Source organism: Oncorhynchus clarkii, chromosome 6 (assembly GCF_045791955.1).
Source record: "Oncorhynchus clarkii lewisi isolate Uvic-CL-2024 chromosome 6, UVic_Ocla_1.0, whole genome shotgun sequence".
Taxonomy (NCBI): Eukaryota; Metazoa; Chordata; class Actinopteri; order Salmoniformes; family Salmonidae; genus Oncorhynchus; species Oncorhynchus clarkii.
Window position 1 is genome coordinate 62015258 of NC_092152.1, and position 20067 is coordinate 62035324.

At 43.8% G+C, this 20067-nt stretch overlaps 1 protein-coding gene across 10 annotated transcripts in view; it reads left to right on the forward strand.

Moving 5' to 3' along the window:
• Window positions 1-20067, forward strand: part of LOC139411403 (tight junction protein 1a) — a 175493-nt gene that overhangs the window by 15834 nt on the left and 139592 nt on the right. For 5 of the 10 annotated variants that reach the window (XM_071157712.1, XM_071157714.1, XM_071157713.1 and 2 more), the window contains exons 1-2: window positions 8696-8872; window positions 19579-19882. In XM_071157712.1, coding sequence (XP_071013813.1) covers window positions 8778-8872; window positions 19579-19882 — 399 coding nt within the window. In that variant the 5' untranslated portion in view covers window positions 8696-8777. Of the gene's footprint in view, window positions 1-8694; window positions 8873-19578; window positions 19883-20067 lie in introns of those variants that run through there. The other 5 variants (XM_071157717.1, XM_071157718.1, XM_071157722.1 and 2 more) reach the window with 3 other exon arrangements.

Consider the following 20067-nt stretch of genomic DNA (forward strand, 5'->3'; position numbering starts at 1 on the left):
CTAAAAGATGTGTAGCGTATTTGCGTGACTGACTGGTGTTGCATCAGAAACGGTGGTCAATAACAGACCCAGCTAGCTATCCAGTTGCCTGGCGTCAGGGTGAGTGACAGTAGTGGTGATTGTAGCTGGGCCAGACTCTGGTCTGCAGTGATTACTACCTTCTCTCCCCCTCTTTCACGTGGACAGTTGAGACATTTATCCCCCAGCTCTACTGGGCCCACTCAGGGATGCCACTCACTTGCTCTCAGGAAGAAGTCTCAATGTGCCTCCCTCCACTGTAACCCTGTTCCTCCACTCTGTCTGCAGAGAACCACTTTCACATTCTTGTTATCTGTCCTCACTCTTTACTGACTGACAGGGGCTGACTGATACGGAGTGATGGGTCACATGGGCACGACACTGTAAACATCACAGTTGTGGGAGTTTTTTTTTAACATATATTAGGCCTATATGAATATTGTTTCTGTATTTCCTTTAAAGATTGCTTTTAGCATATTTCCCCCTGGCCATTTGGTGTCATTTTCATAATTCCATGTGAATGTTCACATTCATTTGAAAGCTTGTTTATGTGTGAAGCATTGAGCCAGCATCCTCACAGCTTCCTGTCGGATCTCCATGGAAAAACAGTCAGATCAACAGCTCCCTCTCATTGGTTGAGAATGTGATCTGACATAAGTCACTCATGCCATACTGATTATTTTTGAACTGTACAGTATTTCAGAGAGTGTTTTCTCCTAAGCTCAGAGACCTTTCCCAAAACCTGTTTTAGCAATTACTTTCACTGCAGTGTGTTTCCACCTGATCTGCTGAGGCCTTTCATGGGGCTCTTAGGAGCTACACAGACTTCTAATGAGAAGCTAGCAGTCTTAGCTTTTATGGGATTTTTACAGTCTTACCCAGTGGGTTATGGATAGATTTTCCCCCCTTTGTGATTTTGCTTCAAGTTTCCTGACCTATTGGTCTTTGACAAGGGATAAGGTTCCATCTTAGGCAGTAGGTAACAGCTTGCCTTTGGCACATGGGTTCTAAAATAGGGGTTTTACTTGCTATAAGAAACCTGTGATTGACCTCTGGCTGGCAATATCTTTATTTTGTATTGCTGCGCTATAGATAAACTACTTTTATGGTAGTGTAGTATAGTTACCTGTTAAGTGTATCTTTCTGACAGGAGAGTGGATGCGCCGGTGTGTGTGCAGGCTCCCCTGTTCATCATTGACTCAGCATATTTGTGCTGTGATGCACTTAGGGGGAAAAGTCTGAACCAGACAGCTTCTTAAAAAACAGATGACCGAGGAGGAGAGGGCAGATGTCGAGTCCTGCTTTACTGCCCTGCTGACTGGATCCACGCTGTGAGCCAGTTCCCCCAGCCTCCTGCTGTCTCCTACCTGCTGCCTGCAGTCTACACGCGGAGCACTGCGACACAGCCTCCTGCCTGGCTGCCCACTCCACCTGGCATCCCTCCTCACACGGAGAGGCCTTTTTCCTCTCAACTTCCTGTTTCTCCCCTGAAGCTGGAGCCATAAATCACAGCCAGGCCAGTGCCTCATCCTCAGCTAAGCCGTAGTCCCTCCTCCTAGCTAGGCCTGCCTGCCTCACCGTCCTTCTGGCCCCTCTCCACCAGGCCTCCTCCGGGACCAGCCGCACGCACGCGCACACACCAATGGAGGTTGGTAGGAGGAGCTATAGGAGGATGGGTTCATGGTAATGGCTGGAATGGAATAATTGGAGTGGAGTCAAACGTGTGGTTTCCATATGTTTGATACCGTTCCGTTCATTGTATTCCATTACAATGAGCCTCCCACCAGCCTCCTCTGCCACACACACACACATACACACACAGTCCTCTCACTGCCTTTCCGCCTGTAAAAAAAACAAGACACAGTCAGACCACAAACACAGAAAAACAGTAGCGAGCAGAGGAGGGAAGAGGCTGAGGAGGACAGGCGGAAGTAGTGGGCACTTCGCAAACACTGTTCAGTTCCATTTGCATACATATTACATTACCTGACAGCCCCATGTAATGTTAAAATGAATATGCTCCACACGTCCTCTGTATGCAACTTCCATGCTACCAGTGCCTCATGTTCACTTCATTATACTCTGGCATGTGAGACAAATAACATGTACGGTATGCAAATGGTAAATTGCGTGTCAGCAGCCCCATCTCTGAATAGAGAGGAGATGGAGGGCCGTGCAGGCTGCCTGATGCGAGGCATTGCAGGGGAACGTGTGTGTGTGTGTGGTGTGTGTGTGTGTGTGTGTGTGTGTGGGGAATGAAAGCAGCACTGCAGTGGAGTGTTGAGTTACAGCAATCCTCCATGACTGCAGTGACATCAAGCAGCTGGAGGCTTACACTGTCTGTCTGCCCTGCACTGCCTGACTGCAGAACGTGCCACACACAGTTATTGTGATAACGGCTACTCTGCTTGTGTGGCTGTTTATGTCCGTGTCTCCCTTTGTGTGAGTTATTGTTTGTGTGTGTGTGTGTGTGTGTGTGTTATGTTTGCAGTGTAAGTGTTTCTCTATTATGTGTTTGAGCGAGAGAGAGAGACTGGTAGAGTGTGAGACACTGTAGTTACAGATGTAATCTTGCTGCAGTGGGTCATGTGATTAATCATGGTCTAGGGCCAGTGGATAGTGTCATTTATGGCGAGGGATAATCAACACATTAGATGGGTGCTGCCCCTAGTGGAAATCTCAATCTTAAACTAATCCAATATTCTTCAATTCCACTCCACAACTGCAATTATGTGGAAGTGTGACCACTTTAAAGCTACAGTAACTTAAATGGATGTGATTGTGTGCCCTCTCTCTGCCTGATCCTGGTGGCATGTGGTCAGTGGGCAGGCAGACTGCCTGTGTTTATCTGAGTTAGTGGAGGCTGGGCTCTGTCACCTGTGACTGGGAGGTGTAGGTGTGCTGGGCAGGGTGGGGAGCAGCGGAGAAAGAATCTGCTGTGGGTCGACTTGTGCATCACCTTGCACTTCCCTTGACCTTGTCCTCTCTGTCTTCTACATGGTTGCAACCCAGGTCATTCTCCTGTTATGGTTCTGCACTCGACAACCTCAAACCTTCCACAGTGTGTGTGTTGTTTGTGTGCATTTTTCTGTTTGTGTGTGTACAGATCTGCTATTTTAATTTAATCAATCTGTTGTCGCAGAGAATTTTCCTGCACACATCAAACATTAGGCTATAACAAAATCATTTTTTTTAAAGAATTCTCCCTGACTGTCTAGTTTTTATTTTGGTGATTGTTAGTTTTTAAAGATTATATTATAAAAAAATACATTGCTCCATTATATTTTCTACATACTTTATATTTGGTTTTAGTCGTTTAAGTTTACACTGAAAATGTTTTACCATTCCGAAGTAAGAAAATATGATAATTCAAAAGAAAAAATGCAAAGAAAATTGCGGCCAAGATTTAGCAATACATTAAATGCATATAGGGGAAACATTGGACTTGATTTCCTTATGAACAATGTATCTAGATAATAATTCACATTTATATTTCTGCAGGATTATTTTCCTGCTGAGAGAAGAATGGTCAAATGACGATAGCACACCTGTATTTATGTTGGTCATGTATTAACAGTTCCATTCCCTGAAGTTCCATTCTGTCTGAAATAAGCCTAAGGAGACAGGAAGTCAGAAAGTGAGATTTTGGCTGTGGACAGTTATTTCAGTAGGACACCCCTCTGTTCTTCCAAAAACAGAAAGTGGTGCTGACAATAGCAGTTTCATTTTGACCTTCCTCACCAGCTGCTCGCCAGCTTGTACATCCTGGCATGAACTATTGTTCTAGTGCTGTTCATTTATTTATTACATTTAATGATGTTGTGCTTTCCTGGCTGGTTAAATCCATACAGTAGGGTCTCAGATGTTCTTCTTGCAATCTTATAGCCTATAGGCTGAGTTGGTTAGGCTATTGATGTAATAACTGTAATATCTTATGTTTCACCGAGTCGTGGCTGAACGACGACATGGATAACGTACAACTGGCTGGGTTTTCCATGCATCGGCAAAATAGAACAGCTCCTTCCGGTAACAGCTGGTACTGAAATCTAATATTAATGAACTCTCAAGGTTTTGCTCGCCTGAGGTAAAGTATCTCATGATAAGCTGTAGACCACACTATTAACCGAGAGTTTTCCTCTATATTTTTTGTGGCTGTCTATTTACCAATGGCTGTCCACAAACCAATGCTGGCACTAAGACCACACTCAACAAGCTGTATAAGGCCATACGCAAACAAGAAAATGCTCATCCAGAGGTGGCGCTCCTAGAGACATTAATGCAAGGAAACTTGAATCCGTTTGACCTTATTTCTACCAGCATGTTACATGTGCAACCAGAGGATAAAAACTCTAGAACACCTTTACTCCACACAGAGAGACGCATACAAAGCTCTCTCTCACCCTCCATTTGGCAAATCTGACCATAATTCTATCCTCCTGATTCCTGCTTACAAGCAAAAACTAAAGGAGGAAGTACCAGTGACTCGCTCAATATGTAAGTGGTCAGATGACACAGATGCTAAGCTACAGGATTGTTTTGCTACTACAGACTGGGATATGTTCCGTGATTCTTCCGATGGCAATGAGGAGTACACCACATCAGTCACTGGCTTCATCTATGACGTCCCATAGTGACCGTACGTACTTAATCAATCCAGAAGCAATGGTAGAGCTGCCGCTTTCAAGGAGCGGGATTCTAACCTGGTTGCTTATAAGAAATCCCGCTATGCCCTCCGACAAACCATCAAACAGGCAAAGCGTTAATACAGGACTAACATTGAATCGTACTACACTGTCTCCGATGCTTGTCGGTTGTGGCAGAGATTGCAAACTATTAAGGACTACAAAGGGAAGCACAGCCGCGAGCTTCCTGGTGACACGAGCCTACCAGATGAGCTAAATTACTTCTATGCTCGCTTCAAGGCAAGCAACACTGAAGCATGCGTAAGAGCACCAGCTGTTCCGGACGACTCCGTAGCCGATGTGAATAAGACCTTTAAACATGTCAACATTCACAAGGTCCAAGGGCCAGACGAATTACCAGGACATGTACTCCGAGCATGCGCTGACCAACTGGCAAGTGTCTTCACTGACATTTTCAACCTGTCCCTGACCGAGTCTGTAATACCAACATGTTTCAAGCAGACCACCATCCCTATGCACAAGAACACCAAGGTAACCTGCCTAAATGACTACCGAACAGTAGCACTCACGTATGTAGCCATGAAGTGATTTGAAAGGCTGGTCATGGCTCACATTAGCACCATTACCTCAGAAACCCTAGACCCACTCCAATTTGCATGCCGCCCCAACAGGTCCACAGATGACGCAATCTCTATTGCACCCCAAAATGCCCTTTCCCACCTGAACAAAAGGAACACCTATGTGAGAATGGTATTCATTGACTACAGCTCCGCATTCAACACCATAGTGCCCTCAAAGCTCATCGCTAAGCTGTCCCCTCTGTATTGGCCAGGCACAACTCCAAACCATCATTAAGTTTGCAGACGACACGACAGTGGTAGGCCTGATCACCGGCAACGATGAGACAGCCTGTAGGGAGGAGGTCAGGGACCTTGCAGTGTGGTGCCAGGATAACAACCTCTCCCTCAACGTGATCAAGACAAAGGAGATTGTTGACTACAGGAAAAGGAGGGCCAAGCATGCCCCCATTCTCATCGACAGGGCTGTAGTGGAGCAGGTTAAGAGCTTCAAGTTGCTTGTTGTCCACATCACCAATGAACTATCACAGTCCAAACACACCAAGACTGTCATGAAGAGTGCCCCTCAGGAGACTGAAAAGATTTGGCATGGGGTCCTCAGATCCTTAAAAAGTTCTACAGCTGCACCATCGAGAACATCCTGACTGGTTGCATCACCGCCTGGTATGTCAACTGCTTGGGATCCGACCTCAAGGTGCTACAGAGGGTAGTGCGTATGGCCAAGTACATCACTGGGGCCAAGCTTCCTGCCATCCAGGACCTCTATACCAGGTGGTGTCAGAAGAAGGCCCTAAAAATTGCCAAAGCCAACCTAGTCATAGACTGTTCTCTCTGCTACCGCACCGCAAGCGGTACCGGAGCGCCAAGTCTAGGTCCAAAAGGCTTCTTAGCAGCTTCTACCCCCAAGCCATAAGACTCCTGATCAGCTAATCAAATGGCTACCCAGACTAGTCCTCCCCCCCCCCCCTTACGCTGCTGCTGCTACTCTCTGTTTATTCTCTATGCATAGTCACTTCACCTCTACCTACATGTACATATTACCTTAATTACCACGACTAACCTGTGCCCCGTACATTGACCCTGTACCCATTGAAGGAATATTTTCTGCACAATAGCCTATCCATATTGGCATCTGATATATACCCTACCTTGCATCAGACCCCTCCTCCCCCTCCCAGCCAGGCTGATGGGCGGTAATGTTCCTCTGCAGTGACATGCTTTAAGAGGAGGTAGAGGAGATTGTGGCCCAGCTTAGTCATTAAGAATCCCTTCGCGCTTAATGAAAGATTACTAACTGTTACGTCTAGTGCCCTGGCCAAATTTTCCATTTGAGACACAGACCTCTACCATCCATTTAAAACATCGGCCATCCTGCCCCATCCCTCAATGTGATTGGACAGGCACTTTGTTTACTCCCAGAATACAGCCCATAGACATACAACGGAAACAAAATGGCAGCCATTCACTGGCCCTGAATTTGTTATTAGCCAAGCAACTGCACGTTTTATTCTTCTATTGTCAACATGTCATGTTAGCATCTTAGCATAGTATGTGTCAAAATATGTGTACGTTGTCAAGGAGTGCGGTCACGTGTGTTTTGCAAAGCAGAGGATCAAGAAGATATACTGTTAGCACCACACTGACGTCAGTTTCACAAGCCGTTTTGAATATTTCATATCCAATACTGCAGTATGTAAAATTCAATCATGTTGTTTTTATATTTTGGTGTATCCAGTCCAGTGGCTGTGCTCAAATGAATGAGCTGTAGGATGACGCAGAGACTTGTTTAACCTTTAAAGGTTAATGGTCCTTCCCATGAGGCCGAGCGGTTCTGAAACAGTCCCAGTGCTTGGATCATGAACTCAGAGATCACAGGGCTGCAGAGAGAGAAACGGTATCTTACACACATCTGACCGGAAAGGGACAAGCCTTTAAAGTCTAATGTTCTGTATAGTGTTTTCCACCTCTTGTTGTATCTGAAAATGTAGACATGTTTACTGTTACTTAGAATTGGACATTGAATCAATGTGAAAATAGTGGTCCTCCCAGAGATACTGGGATCTTTTGGCCTTTGACTGCTGACCGCTTGGTTTGACCTCTGATTCTTATGAGATGTTTATGTAAGACTCTTGAGCAGGGATGTATCAGAAGAGAATAATATAGGTGAATATATCTGTACGGGAAAAAGAGAAGAACTGTCTCATTATGGAGATGGTTGGTTTTTATTTGTGATGAGAACAGAAACGGTATACAATAATCTGTGTGCAGTAGGCTGGCTAATCTAACTCAATCCACTTTAGATTATGTAATCTGGGACCAGACAGTCAAGGATCTTTGGTTAAGGGAGACTCCTGCTCGTTGTGAGTCAGGACAGAAAAACAATATAGAATCTTATGTTTAGGACAGTAATAACAAAAACGATACGTAGTATTGTGTTCATAAACCACTTAGAAACAGTTTCTGTATTCAAACAAATGTTACATTCTCCTCTCTCAAATCCCTTTCTCAATTAGCCTTGTTGTTGAACTCTATTTAATTGAGCCAGTGATGGGATAATGGTGACTGCCTTTCAGACCTCAGTAGGAGCAGGGTTTGGATGACTAAAAAGATTGAGATTAAAACAACAAGGTCAGTAGGTAGACAGCTGTCACAGATGAAGCAAACCCCGTTTTTCAGTTTCACTTACTGCCTTGTTACCTGCAAATGCAAGATATAGGGTAGGAAGAAATATTTAATGATTTATGTTGAATTAAATATAGTGTAATTGATGTGATCAACATGTTGATAATAGAATATAATTACATTGTGGGAGAAAAATATGTATCTTGTTCCCGCCTACCTTTATTCTCTGCTGTCCTTCCCCCTCCCCCTTCCTTTCAGTAGGTATAACAACTACCGGTCTGGGAGCAGTCCAAGGATCAGCCCATTAATCAAGTTTTTATACAGCCCTTTTTATAGGGTTTAATTATGAACCCTGTGTTTGTTCTGAGAAAACAAAAAAAACTATATCATGCACCCAAATGAAATATCAAGATCTATTCATTGGACAAGAACCCCTCTCAGCTCTACATGCACTTACTCACTCTCCCTCCCTCCCTCCCTTTCCCTCCCTCTCTCTAACGCCTCTCTTCCCTGCTCTTTCTCGTTAAACACACGCACAGCACACTCTCTCCTACCTCACACACGGACATTTGGGTGCCGCTGCAGCGTTTCGCTAGCTAGAGTTTTTTTCCCAAAGAAAAGTGCCTCTAGGGCGAACAACAAAACAATGTTGTGGTCCTGACTAACATTGAATGGATAAGCCATCTATTCTTGAGCACTAATGAGATTAGGGTGTCATTGCAGACATGGGTTGCAGCGGCATGGTACCTTTTGTTGAGCTCCGTGGGGAGTGTTTTCCCTGTCAGTCCTTCAGCGCTGGAAATGGCGTTCTGATGCTGAACAAGGAAGACGCGGTGCAGGCGGATGCCAGCGAATAGAAATTACATGTTTTCCATAAACTGGTTTGTGGTGTGGATTCCCAGTAGTGGTGGACAACATGAAGTACCAGAAATACATAACGGTGATACAGATGGCTATGGGGGTGACTGCCATCAACAGAGACAATTGCATCCCTCCTAAGAGACAGATGTGGTGAGTATGGATTTCACCGTGCGGGGAACAGGGGTGATGCTGAGGAGAGGAGAGGAGGATAGCGTTGTGTATGTACAGTCTACCGTATCAGTCTTAACTAATGACAGCGGAGAGGAGGACAGAGAGGAACCACACAGCCATTGTGCTTGTGCTCCGGCTGCACAATTAGCTTTTTAGCTTTGTTGTCAAGGAGAGTGGGAGTCTCTCTGTGTGACATGCTTAGTTAGGGTGAGCAGCAGCTGTTTGCGGAAGTCAGCTCAAGCCTCGCTCTTTGTGCTCAATGTTGCCACGGCTGTGGTAGTGGGCAGGGAGGAAGATTGTATGCCGGTATATGTTGTATTTGTGTTTTCTGGGCAGGGGGATTGTTAGCCAATGCCGATACATATTTGTATCTGTCATGTATGTATTTTAGGCAATGTCTACCTGGTTTGTAATGCCTACTTGTTTGTATCTGTGCCTACACTGTGTGTTATTTGGGCAGGGTGATAGTATGCCAGTAGTACATGGTTGTAATCTGCCTGTGTGTTTTTTGCTTGTACATGGTTGTGTCTCTCCCTATATGTTTGTATTGGGCGGGGGGGGGGGGGGGGTTGTAATTCCACTACATTCCAGTTGTATCTGTGCCTCTGTTTTTGGAGAACTAGTGGCGGCACACTAGAAATCACACATTTACTGTGATGCTCTAGAAAGATCCAGAAAAGATGAAAGACCAGGTGAAACGGCGTAATAAAGGCATTGTTATCTAGACACAATGTGTCAAAATATGTCAGAGACATTATATTTTAGTCTGATGTATACTGTGTGGACTCGATTTTGTCTCTGTCTTTGTGGCATTTCCAGTTCCAGTACATTTGCCTTTCACACAGTCCACTTCCTTCTTCCTCATGTCATTATTACCCACTTGTTAGAAATGGTAATACTACCCTGTGAAATCTGAATAATTATTGCTATCATCATTTTTTGATCTCTGCATCTAATTCAAATGAATAGCGTGAAAATATGTAGCATGAAGCATGATCTCTTTCTGTTATTAGTCATTGTTCAATACTACTGTAAAACAGGAGTTACTGGTGCATAGTAAGCTATATCACTGGGAGGAGTTCCTGTTGATGGGTGCATCTAATCATCAGAACCCCTGTCACGCTCTCTGTGGTGCGTGTCTACATCTCAGCCTTCCCACCTGTCTGTTGATAATCAGATTGACTGTTGATAATCAGATTGACTGTTGATAATCATCCATCCATTACACAGAACACGATTCGTCCATCCAGATGTGACCACCATACTATATTCACTTTACCTTATACCTCAGTGGTTTAGTTCAGTTCAACCTATGGAAACATGGAGTGGTTCTGTATTATACTGCAGTAGTCACGGTAAGACCAGGACAAAGCCGTGTCAACTACCTTTTGTTTGGCTGTTCTCCTAAACCCTTTTACTTAGTGTCTTAGTAACCACCATATCATGAAATCAAACCCTTACTGCTGCAGGAAAAATAAAGAAAATCAAAGTAAATAAGTAAATTAACCCGAGTAAATAAGAAAATCAATCATTCTAGTAGGGAATCAATGGAAGGGATTGGTTCGTATTTCTTTCTTCTGCCAGATCGCATGTGCACTGTTTCCTCATCTGTAATCCACACAAATGACGTTAAGCATGTGACATAATCCGGCCAAATTCAGTGGTATTAGTCTTCGATGACAAACAAACAGTGGTTTATTGGTTTATTGTATACGATCTAGCAGAGCTCATTCTGGGGAATGTTTATGAAAACATTCCAATTCTAATTGTGAAGAAAATTCCAGATCAGCAGTCAAAAATTCTCAGATTGGGAGTGGGAAGAATGTTTTCTATTCTAGAATGTGTTCCTCCTTTCTTTGTGTGAATGCTGTCACTAGTGTTGAGAGAGCAGCAGCAAGCACTGTGGTTCTTTTTTTGACACTGTGCCCTTAAGAGAGGCGGTGCGGTGGATCTCAGGGTCATCCCATCCCGTGATGGGGGGAGGGGGATACCCATTAAAAGGAGATTACGATATTGCCTGACGGACCGATGGACATGTTAGATGCCCCAAGCAGAAGCCAGTTAGCCCCTGCTAGGCTAACTTCTTGTTTTGCATTGAGTCATTGGCCAGAATGGTTGTAATCTCCTCTCAGCTGGTTTATCGCACTAAAGTGAACTAATTAAATTGTGTTTATTGACTTGTGGCTGCCCCCATCCCTACCCCCATCCAGTGCCTTCACCTCATGGGGGTGGGGGGCATTTGAATCAGGCATCATTCAAGATGGTTGTAAGTGGGTTTATCATACAAAGCAGGGTGCTCTGGGTGGAGCCAACACTGACCACATTAAAAAGGATAGGGGGATGGCTGTTAATATACACTTAGTGTACAGAACATGAAGAACTGCTCTTTTCGTGACAGACTGACCAGGTGAATCTTGGTGAAATATATGATCCCTTAACGATGTCACTTGCTAAATCCACTTCAATCAGTTTAGATGAAGGGGAGGAAACATGTTAAGCATTGAGATAGTTGAGACATGGATTATGTATGTGTGCCATTCAGAGGGTGAATGGGCAAAACAAAATATTTAAGTGCCTTTGAACAGGGTATGGTAGTAGGTGCCAGGCACACCTGTTTGTGTCGAGAATTGCAACGCTGCTGTTTTTTTTTTCACGCTCAACAGTTTCCTGTGTGTATCAAGAATGGTCCACCATCCAAAGGACATCCAGCCAACTTGACACAACTGTGGAAATTGGAGTCAATATGGGCCAGTATCCCTGTGGAATGCTTTCGACACCTTGTAGAGTCCATTCCCCAATTTAATCTGTTCTGAGGGCATAAGGGGGTGGTGTTCCTAATGTTTGGTAAACTCAGTGTACCCCAGTGGTGGTCAGTGCCGTTTAAGATGAGGGAGGATGATTATTTTTTAATGAGCGTGGTCTTATTTCTATTACAGCATATTGGATGACTGTCATTCATATTCCATTCACCCAGTTCAATGTAACAGCGATAGGTTTAGGCTACATGATACTCAAATTTTCCCAATACCCATCATGAGGTTGCTACAACCTAGTCTATGAATTAAAGTTTACAACATAGGTGCACACAGGTCGAGAGACCTGACACACATCACCTGACATGATTCTGATCTCTCTGTCACTGTCTTTTTCGCCCCCCCACCTTTCTCTCTCTCTCTGTCATTCATTTATCAGATTAATACATTCACTGAATTTGTGTAGTTGATTCCAAAAAACTGTAGTTTTCCCTTCACACACAGACCAATGGTCGTGACCTCACGGTATTGTAGCTGCAGTAATTGCTCCTATAAAAGCCTGGCTGGAGGAGCAATGACAACAAGACCTATCAGACATTTATCCCTTCCAGGAAGACTGTGACTGTTAAAATCTGTGAGTCAGTAAGATGCTCCCGGCCAGAATGACTCATGCCTGTCATGAAGACTCGCAGGAGGCTGACAAGATGGAATCTGTCACCGCGCCACAAACACCGGAGGACATGACAAACTAGCTAACCCCATGTACCTTTCCCATTTGAACTTGGTAATGTCCTCTACACTGGGCGTTTTATATTTCTCTTTTTAGGAACTATATCCAGCTTTCGCAAAGTGAATACATCACGAGTCTAGGAAGTATGACAAGGTGACTCAACTACCCTACTTTTTGTTTATTTCTAGAAAGAAACAGAATCATTTTACTGGAGTTAGCTCACATTCAGTGAGATGCCCTGCGGCTCTCACCTTGCCGGTTAGGGTTAAGGAAGGATTTTCCCTCACCTCAGTGCAGTCCATGGACAGATCCACTATCACCCAGATGCTGAGCAGATGTTCCTGCCCTACTGTTAATTTATTACCCTTACATTCCGTTTACACACTGTTAGTCAGAACCTAGTGTCAACCTGGACTTGGGTTAATACACTTTACACTCCATTACCAGACATAACGCCAAGCTGTGCTTTTATTGTAAGTGTTTCACCCTCTCTAATAAGGAGGATCTACTGCACGTGGAGAAGTGATCAGGAAAGATGATGCGTGTGACTGTGTTGATGGTGGGTCTTTATGTGCCTCTCCACAGGGGTCACCACAGTGTTCGGATGTGACCGTTGGCCTGTCATGTTAGATACATGTCTTAAGGCCTAATCTGTCTATCCATCTGTCAGAGTTGTCTAGCCTACCTAATCAGGGTGGCGAACCCTCCGATCCCACCTGCCTGCCCGCCTTTCTCCTGGTCACCTCATGCACTCAGAGTTTAAATAATGCCTGCTGTTTTTTTATTCCCCAATTATATTTTCCAAGGATGTCCACTTGGTTTAATATGCTTTGCTTTGTTTTGGCCCTTTCATTTTTTTTTACGCATCATGACGTTGTTAATCTCAGGGATGCAAATGGGATGCAGCAAAATGCCTCTCTAGTCATCCCACGCTCCAGGAGGGATGAAGCCTGTAGTGGATGAGTAATGTGTTGTAGTTGTGGAGCTCAGGGGATGTTAGGTCCGGCCAGGCTTAGCCAGGAGAGCCTATAGTAGACCACGTGCTGACCGTACTGTCCTTCAGTCCCTCTCAGTCCCTCTCAGGCTCACAGGATGAAACATAGGCCTCTTCTGTGCAGTGCAGTGAGTTTCTGCAATGGCCCAGATACAGTTATTGATGTGTCTGCTGTGTTCTTTCTTCCTCCTCCAACAGAAAAGCCTGAGACAGAGGTATCAGACCCATGCTCTGGCCTTTGTTGTCTCGGTTAAGTACAGACGATTGTTCTGCAGGGTGCACACTGTGTGAGGAACTGTCATAACTAAATACTTCATAGGTACTTAAACATTGTAATGCTGAAGGCCCTAGTCCTTTCCATTGGATTTAGACACAATTGCTGTACTGCAAGCTAGCTTTGATCCTAACTCTTGAGCATTTTAAACGTTGAATAGCTTTTATAAAAGATCCAACAGAACTATTGTGCTTTGATTATGGAGCTGTATGCTGAAGTAAGCTTGTCCTACAAAGGACACCACTTTCTGACACTCCATGCGTAGACTCTGAACAGGGAGTTGATGGTTGAATGTTTTATATATAGACCACAGAAAATAGAGACGCGTTTGTTCCTTTCATGTTTCGGATTTGTGTAATGACAATCCAGTCTCTTTTGAATGTGTTTGGTAGACAGCTGAGAACAATTTCAACAGCAAAGACTTTCTCATATGAAGGTCAACGGAAGGTTACATAAGACCTAAGGATATGTTTGATGATCATCAGCACAATGATTAAATTAAGTCTACTGATCCCACATCTGAATCATAGAGCTAGTCTGGACCCAGTAGCTAATAGTAGTAACTGTAGAGCAGGGGTGTCAAACTCGATCCACGGAGCGCTGAGTGTCTCTGCAAATTCACATTGACAGGTCTATAACACACCTTTCTTTCTCATTGCACGCACGTCTAAGAAGCGGTAGACATGTTTTGTGTGCTCTATTTCTATGCTTCCCTTGCTTAAAGTTGCAATATGTTACTTTTTGGGCGAACCGACCAAATTCACATAGAAATGTGAGTTATAGATATGTAATTGAAAGCAAGTCTAAAAAGCAGTAGATCTGTTACGTGTGTGCTATTTCTATGCTTCCCGTTCAAAAGTTTTGTTTTTGCATCTTTTGGTTTTGTACACCAGCTCAAAACAGTTGAAAATGTAATATTTTTGTTTATGGAAAATATATTTCACAGCGGTTTAGATGGTACAATGATTCTCTACACTACACTTACTTGTTTTGTCATGTAAACTATTCGAATTCTAGCAACCAGGAAATGGCGGAGCAATTTCTGCGTAGTGCATCCTTAAGCACTAGACAACCAGGTAAGAGGAGTTCCTTGCTAATTAGTGACCTTAATTCATCAATCAAGGACAAGGGAGGAGCGAAAACCCGCAGACACTCGGCCCTCCTTGGAATGAGTTTGACACTTGTGCTGTAGGGTGTATGTATCAGTCAGTTTGCTAGATGTGATGCTGTGTTGCTCTGTACCATTCAGCCCCACAGCACATTTGTTTTACTTCCTGTGTTCCAAGGTCAAGGACTTATAGCACTGCTGTCAGGTATCAGTTTTCACTGACTACCCAGATAGGCCATGTTGATGATGTAAAATAGGCTTTTCTAATGTCCACTTACTGCATCATGTCAAATCTAAGCATCCATATTGTTTTTGATAATTAGTTCACCTTGTTGACACTGATTATATTAAATTTTGTATCTGGCATCAAAGACGTATAGGTCGTCATTATTATGACTACTAATGTACCAGTGCTTCCAAAACACCTACTGTCCTATTTGAGTGAATGGACAAGCTGGGTATGACGTGGACTGCGTGGTGAGGACAGTGGATTTAAACTGCTGCATTTCAAAACCATTAGCGCTATTGCGGTGATGACATAACTCTATCCATGTCTTTTAAAATGCGTCAATGCTGAATCAGAGATGATCCATAATAGATGTTTAGGAGCGAAAGCTCTGGTATGTCGTAATGTTATGTGTTCGCTACCCAGTATAAGCAACCTGGTCTCAAAGCATACCGTATTATTCTGTACAGAAATCCGAAAGACTACAGTTAGTACGATATGTTACAAATTACAATTGGTATTATATGTTACGAATTTCTAAAATGTATGATGTGTTACAAATTCTAGCTAGGTGGCTAACATTAGCTAGCTGACTAATGTTAGTTAGGCTAGGGGTAAGGGTTAAGTTTAGGAGTTAGGTTAACTTCTTACGGCTGAAATCCCGTTAACGGGATCGATTTGACAACAGTCAGTGAAAGTGCAGGGCTCAAAATTCAAACAACAGAAATCTCATAGGTTAAATTCCTCAAACATACAAGTATTATACACAATTTTAAAGATAAACTCTTTGTTAATCCCACCACAGTGTCCAATTTCAAAAAGGCTTCACGCAGAAAGCATACCATGCGATTATGTTAGGTCAGTGCCTAGTCACAGAAAAACACAGCCATTTTTCCAGCCAAAGAGAGGAGTCACAAAAAGCAGAAATAGCGATAAAATGAATCACTAACCTTTGATGATCTTCATCAGATGACACTCATAGGACTTCATGTTATACAATACATGTATGTTTTGTTCGATAAAGTTCATATTTATATCCAAAAATCTCAATTTACATTGGCGCGTTATGTTCAGTAATGTTTTGCTTCCAAAACATCCGGTGATTTTGCAGAGAGCCACATCAATTTTCAGAAATACTCATCATAAATGTTGATGAAAATACAAGTGTTATACATGGTATTAAAGATATACTTCTCCTTAATGCAACCGCTGTGTCAGATTTCAAAAAAGCTTTGCGGAAAAAGCACACCATGTAATAATCTGAGTACAGCGTCCAGGCACAAATACAAGCCATACAGATACTTGCCATGTTGTGGAGTCAACAGAAGTCAGAAATAGCATTATAAATATTAACTTACCTTTGATGATCTTCATCGGAATGCACTCCCAGGAATCCCAGTCCCACAATAAATGTTTTTTTTTCTCGATAGTCCATCATTTATGTCCAAATACCTCCTTTTTGTTTGCGCGTTTAGTTCACAAATCCAAATTCACGAGGTGCAGGCACTTAGTCCAGACAAAGTCAAAAACGTTATATAATTCATACTGTATTTTGGATAGGCAAAGAGTTGAAAACCTACAAACCTCAGATTTCCCACTTCCTGGTTGGATTTTTTTTATCAGGTTTTGTCCTGCCATATGAGTTATGTTATACTCACAGACATCATTCAAACAGTTTTAGAAACTTCAGAGTGGTTTCTATCAAAATCTACTAATACCATGTATATCTTTGCTCCTGGGCCTGAGTAGCAGGCAGTTTACTCTGGGCACCTTATTCATCCAAGCTACTCAATACTGCCCCCCAGCCATAAGAAGTTAAAGGGTTAGTTAAAGGGTTAGATAAAAGGGTAAATGCTAGGGTTAGGGGAAAGGTTAGCTCACATGCAAAGTAGCTAAAAATTAGTAAGTATTAAAAAGTTGCTAAAAAGAAGTTGCTAATTTGTCCGTGATGAGATTCTAACTTGCAACCTTTTGGTTGCTAGACGGTTGCTAGACGCCCACCAATCTACCCAGACCAACCACCCTACGTTCGTCTTTGCCTTAATTAAGTAACTTTCTGTCTTATGTAACCATACCAAACGTAGCACATCATACTAACTTGAGTATCCCGGATTTACATTTACTATGTTACGTCTAGTTTACCAGACCAGGCTGGTACAAGACGTGTGTATCAAGAACCATGCTAAGGTTGTCAGTAAAACGCAGGGATGACCTCTTCAGTCCTCTGCAGTAAGGGAGATTCTCTATTTCTGGACAAATCTTCATGTAATATTCATAAACTTCACCTCTCGCAAGAGTTACTGCTTACATTTTTCTTTTTTCTTTTCTTAAAGTTTATGCATTGTTTGTTGTAAGGGTACGCAAGGGATAGGACAAACAGTATTTGAGTCTAAGCTGCTCACAAATCTACTGCCTTTCTCCACAACAGCAAGAAAAGCAGTCCATATTTGCACATACGGCAAGTTTATTTCTGTTTCGTTGGAACGCAAAGTTTCCAAAGTATTCACTCTCACAAGGACTCTTCTGTGTGCTTTAGTTTCATGTAGATTGGTTAGTAGAGTGTACCACATAGAGCTTCTGCATGGTCCCTCTGCATGGGCCAGTTGACCCAGAGGTACTGTACCATGATCAGTGCTCCATCCATAGCCTGTATCAGAGCAGAGAGAGAGCACAGCTACAGTGCCATACCATCCATCTGAATGCAAGTCTTTCATTCTTAGAAATTCACTCCAGAACCCCACAGGGCTTTCTACTCTGCCACTCAGCTGCATGAATGGAATCCCCTCTTCACAGCTGCTATTAACAGTAAGACTCTGGGATTGTGGTTGTCAGAGGCTCCTCCAGATTGAATGCTGTGTGTGTGTGCGTGTGTGCGTGTGTGTGTGTGTGTGTGTGTGTGTGTGTGTGTGTGTGTGTGTGTGTGTGTGTGTGTGTGTGTGTGTGTGTGTGTGTGTGTGTGTGTGTGTGTGTGTGTGTGTGTGTGTGTGTGTGTGTGTGTGTGTGTGTGTGTGTGTGTGTGTGAGAGACAGAGAGACAGAGAGCACTCTGGTAGCTTTGAAAGTAAATCCCTGGTGTGCGTGGGCTGGGTTGGTCAGTCGCGGACGAGTGAAGAGGTCATGGGAGAGAAGCCCAGGCAGCTTCCAGCCTCTACATCAGGGCTGCTGCCCATCAGCCATCATCACGGGGCCAGAGCAGGGAATGTGATGCCAGGCAGGGCACTGAGGGGAGGCAGTCCCCAGGCTTGTCCTAGAGGTTTTTGGTTTTGGGAGCCGGTAACTTCAGTGCCAGTGAATACATCAGGATGTGTATGAGATAGAGATAAAACTGGTCTCTGTTCTCTTATCTTGCATCTGTTCTGAATCTGTTGAGACACAGTCAGTGGTACCAACATATAGAAGGCACTTATAGACATGCAGCAGTGGTCTTATGCTCTGTTTGATGCTCATCGTTTTATTTGAATTCAAAGTAAAGCATGTTTCTTCTTGTGAGAAGCTTTGTTGCATTGTGAATAAATGGTGACAACAGAAAACTCAAAAGTGATCACAGAAGATCCCGATTCGACCCTGTCTTGTTGTCTTTATAGAATCACCTCTCAATAGACCCCTTTCATGATCCATACCATTTACTGCTCTTAAAAGTAAAGGAGATGTGTATCGGTGCAGCCCTGAGGTCTAACTTTCTGCAGGTCGAAAGTGCTTACCAGACATTCCGTGACATTACTTGAATAAGTAATCAGCTTGCAGAAAGGAGGGCTGGGTAGTCAGCACTATTGTATTGCAGTAATGTCACTAAAGCACTCTATACCCAGAGCTCTAGTGCTTCTGCTGCTGTTGCTGCAGCCATAGTTGGAGCCATTTCAAAAACGTTTACAAAGCTGTTACAAACCTTTAGGAGCTTAATCGTGATTTCCCTACAATCTTTGACACAGAGTTCTACCACTTCCTCTCTCGCCTCCTCACAGCTTTCACATCGCCTGTTTTAAGTCTTAAACTCGGAGGGCTATAGCAGTTTTAGGCTGTTTGACAGTGGGACGTGATATGAGTATAAAGGTTATAGTTTTCCCCCAAGCAGCAGCAGCCGCATAAATGATCCGCTGTGACAGAATAGCCTCCAGAAGCCCCGATCCTCTCCAACATCTGGATTCCCGCAGGCTGGGGGTCTGTGGGGGGATGAGTGTAGCCCTGGGCCCTGGCGGTTCTGTTCAGCTAGCGGTTCTCTTTAGAGGGAGAGTGTGGCGGTGCATGGTAGAGCCTAGCTTTGGCTGAATAATGGAGGAGTAGGAAGGATGCTCCATACCTCAGTCCCCCGGGGGCCACATGACATTACACCCAATTATGCACACTTGCCTTGAATGCATCGCAACCCAACAGGGAAAAGTGTTCTTTAAAGAAATGAAGAGAAAAGGGAAAAAAACGTTTTGATCTATCCTGTATTCAGCTGAGTATCCGCTGTCTCTTACCTCAGTTCATCCTGTGCTGCTAGCGTTGAGCTTTGTCCCTCCATTTTGAATGTGTGTGGTGTGGTGGTAATTTTGTATGTATGTACTGTATGTTAACGCAAATGTGGTGTCTCTGTCCCTCTGTCTCCCTCTGTGTTCCAGGGTGACTCCCACAGATGGATTGTCAGGGATAGGTGCCACAGGGATAGGCACCGCTGCTTCGTCTGCTGCCATTACGGAAGCTCAGGATTCAGCAGAAGCAGCTGCAGAAGATGCTGCAGCTGCTCGTGCCGCTGCTCGTGCAGGTGCTATGTGTGGTTCTGGTGCTATAGGAGGATGCAGTGTAATGTTTGCCACCTCCACACTCTCGCTGCCCATGACCCAGGGCAAGCCCTCCCTCCGCAGGATCAAGGGCCGAATTCACCGCAGCAAGAGCCTGGACAGCATAGACCTGCTCGACTCCAATGTAAGTTCTAAACGGACTAAAATGTGTGTGTGGTGGTGTGTGTATGTGTGCGCATGTTTGCGTGTGCATATGCATGTATTCTTTCTAATGACAGTTTTCTGAGGACATGAGGATATGTCACCGTCAATTTTTCAGCGGCCTTTCTAACTCATAATATACATTATCGTAATGCTGCTTAAATGCTA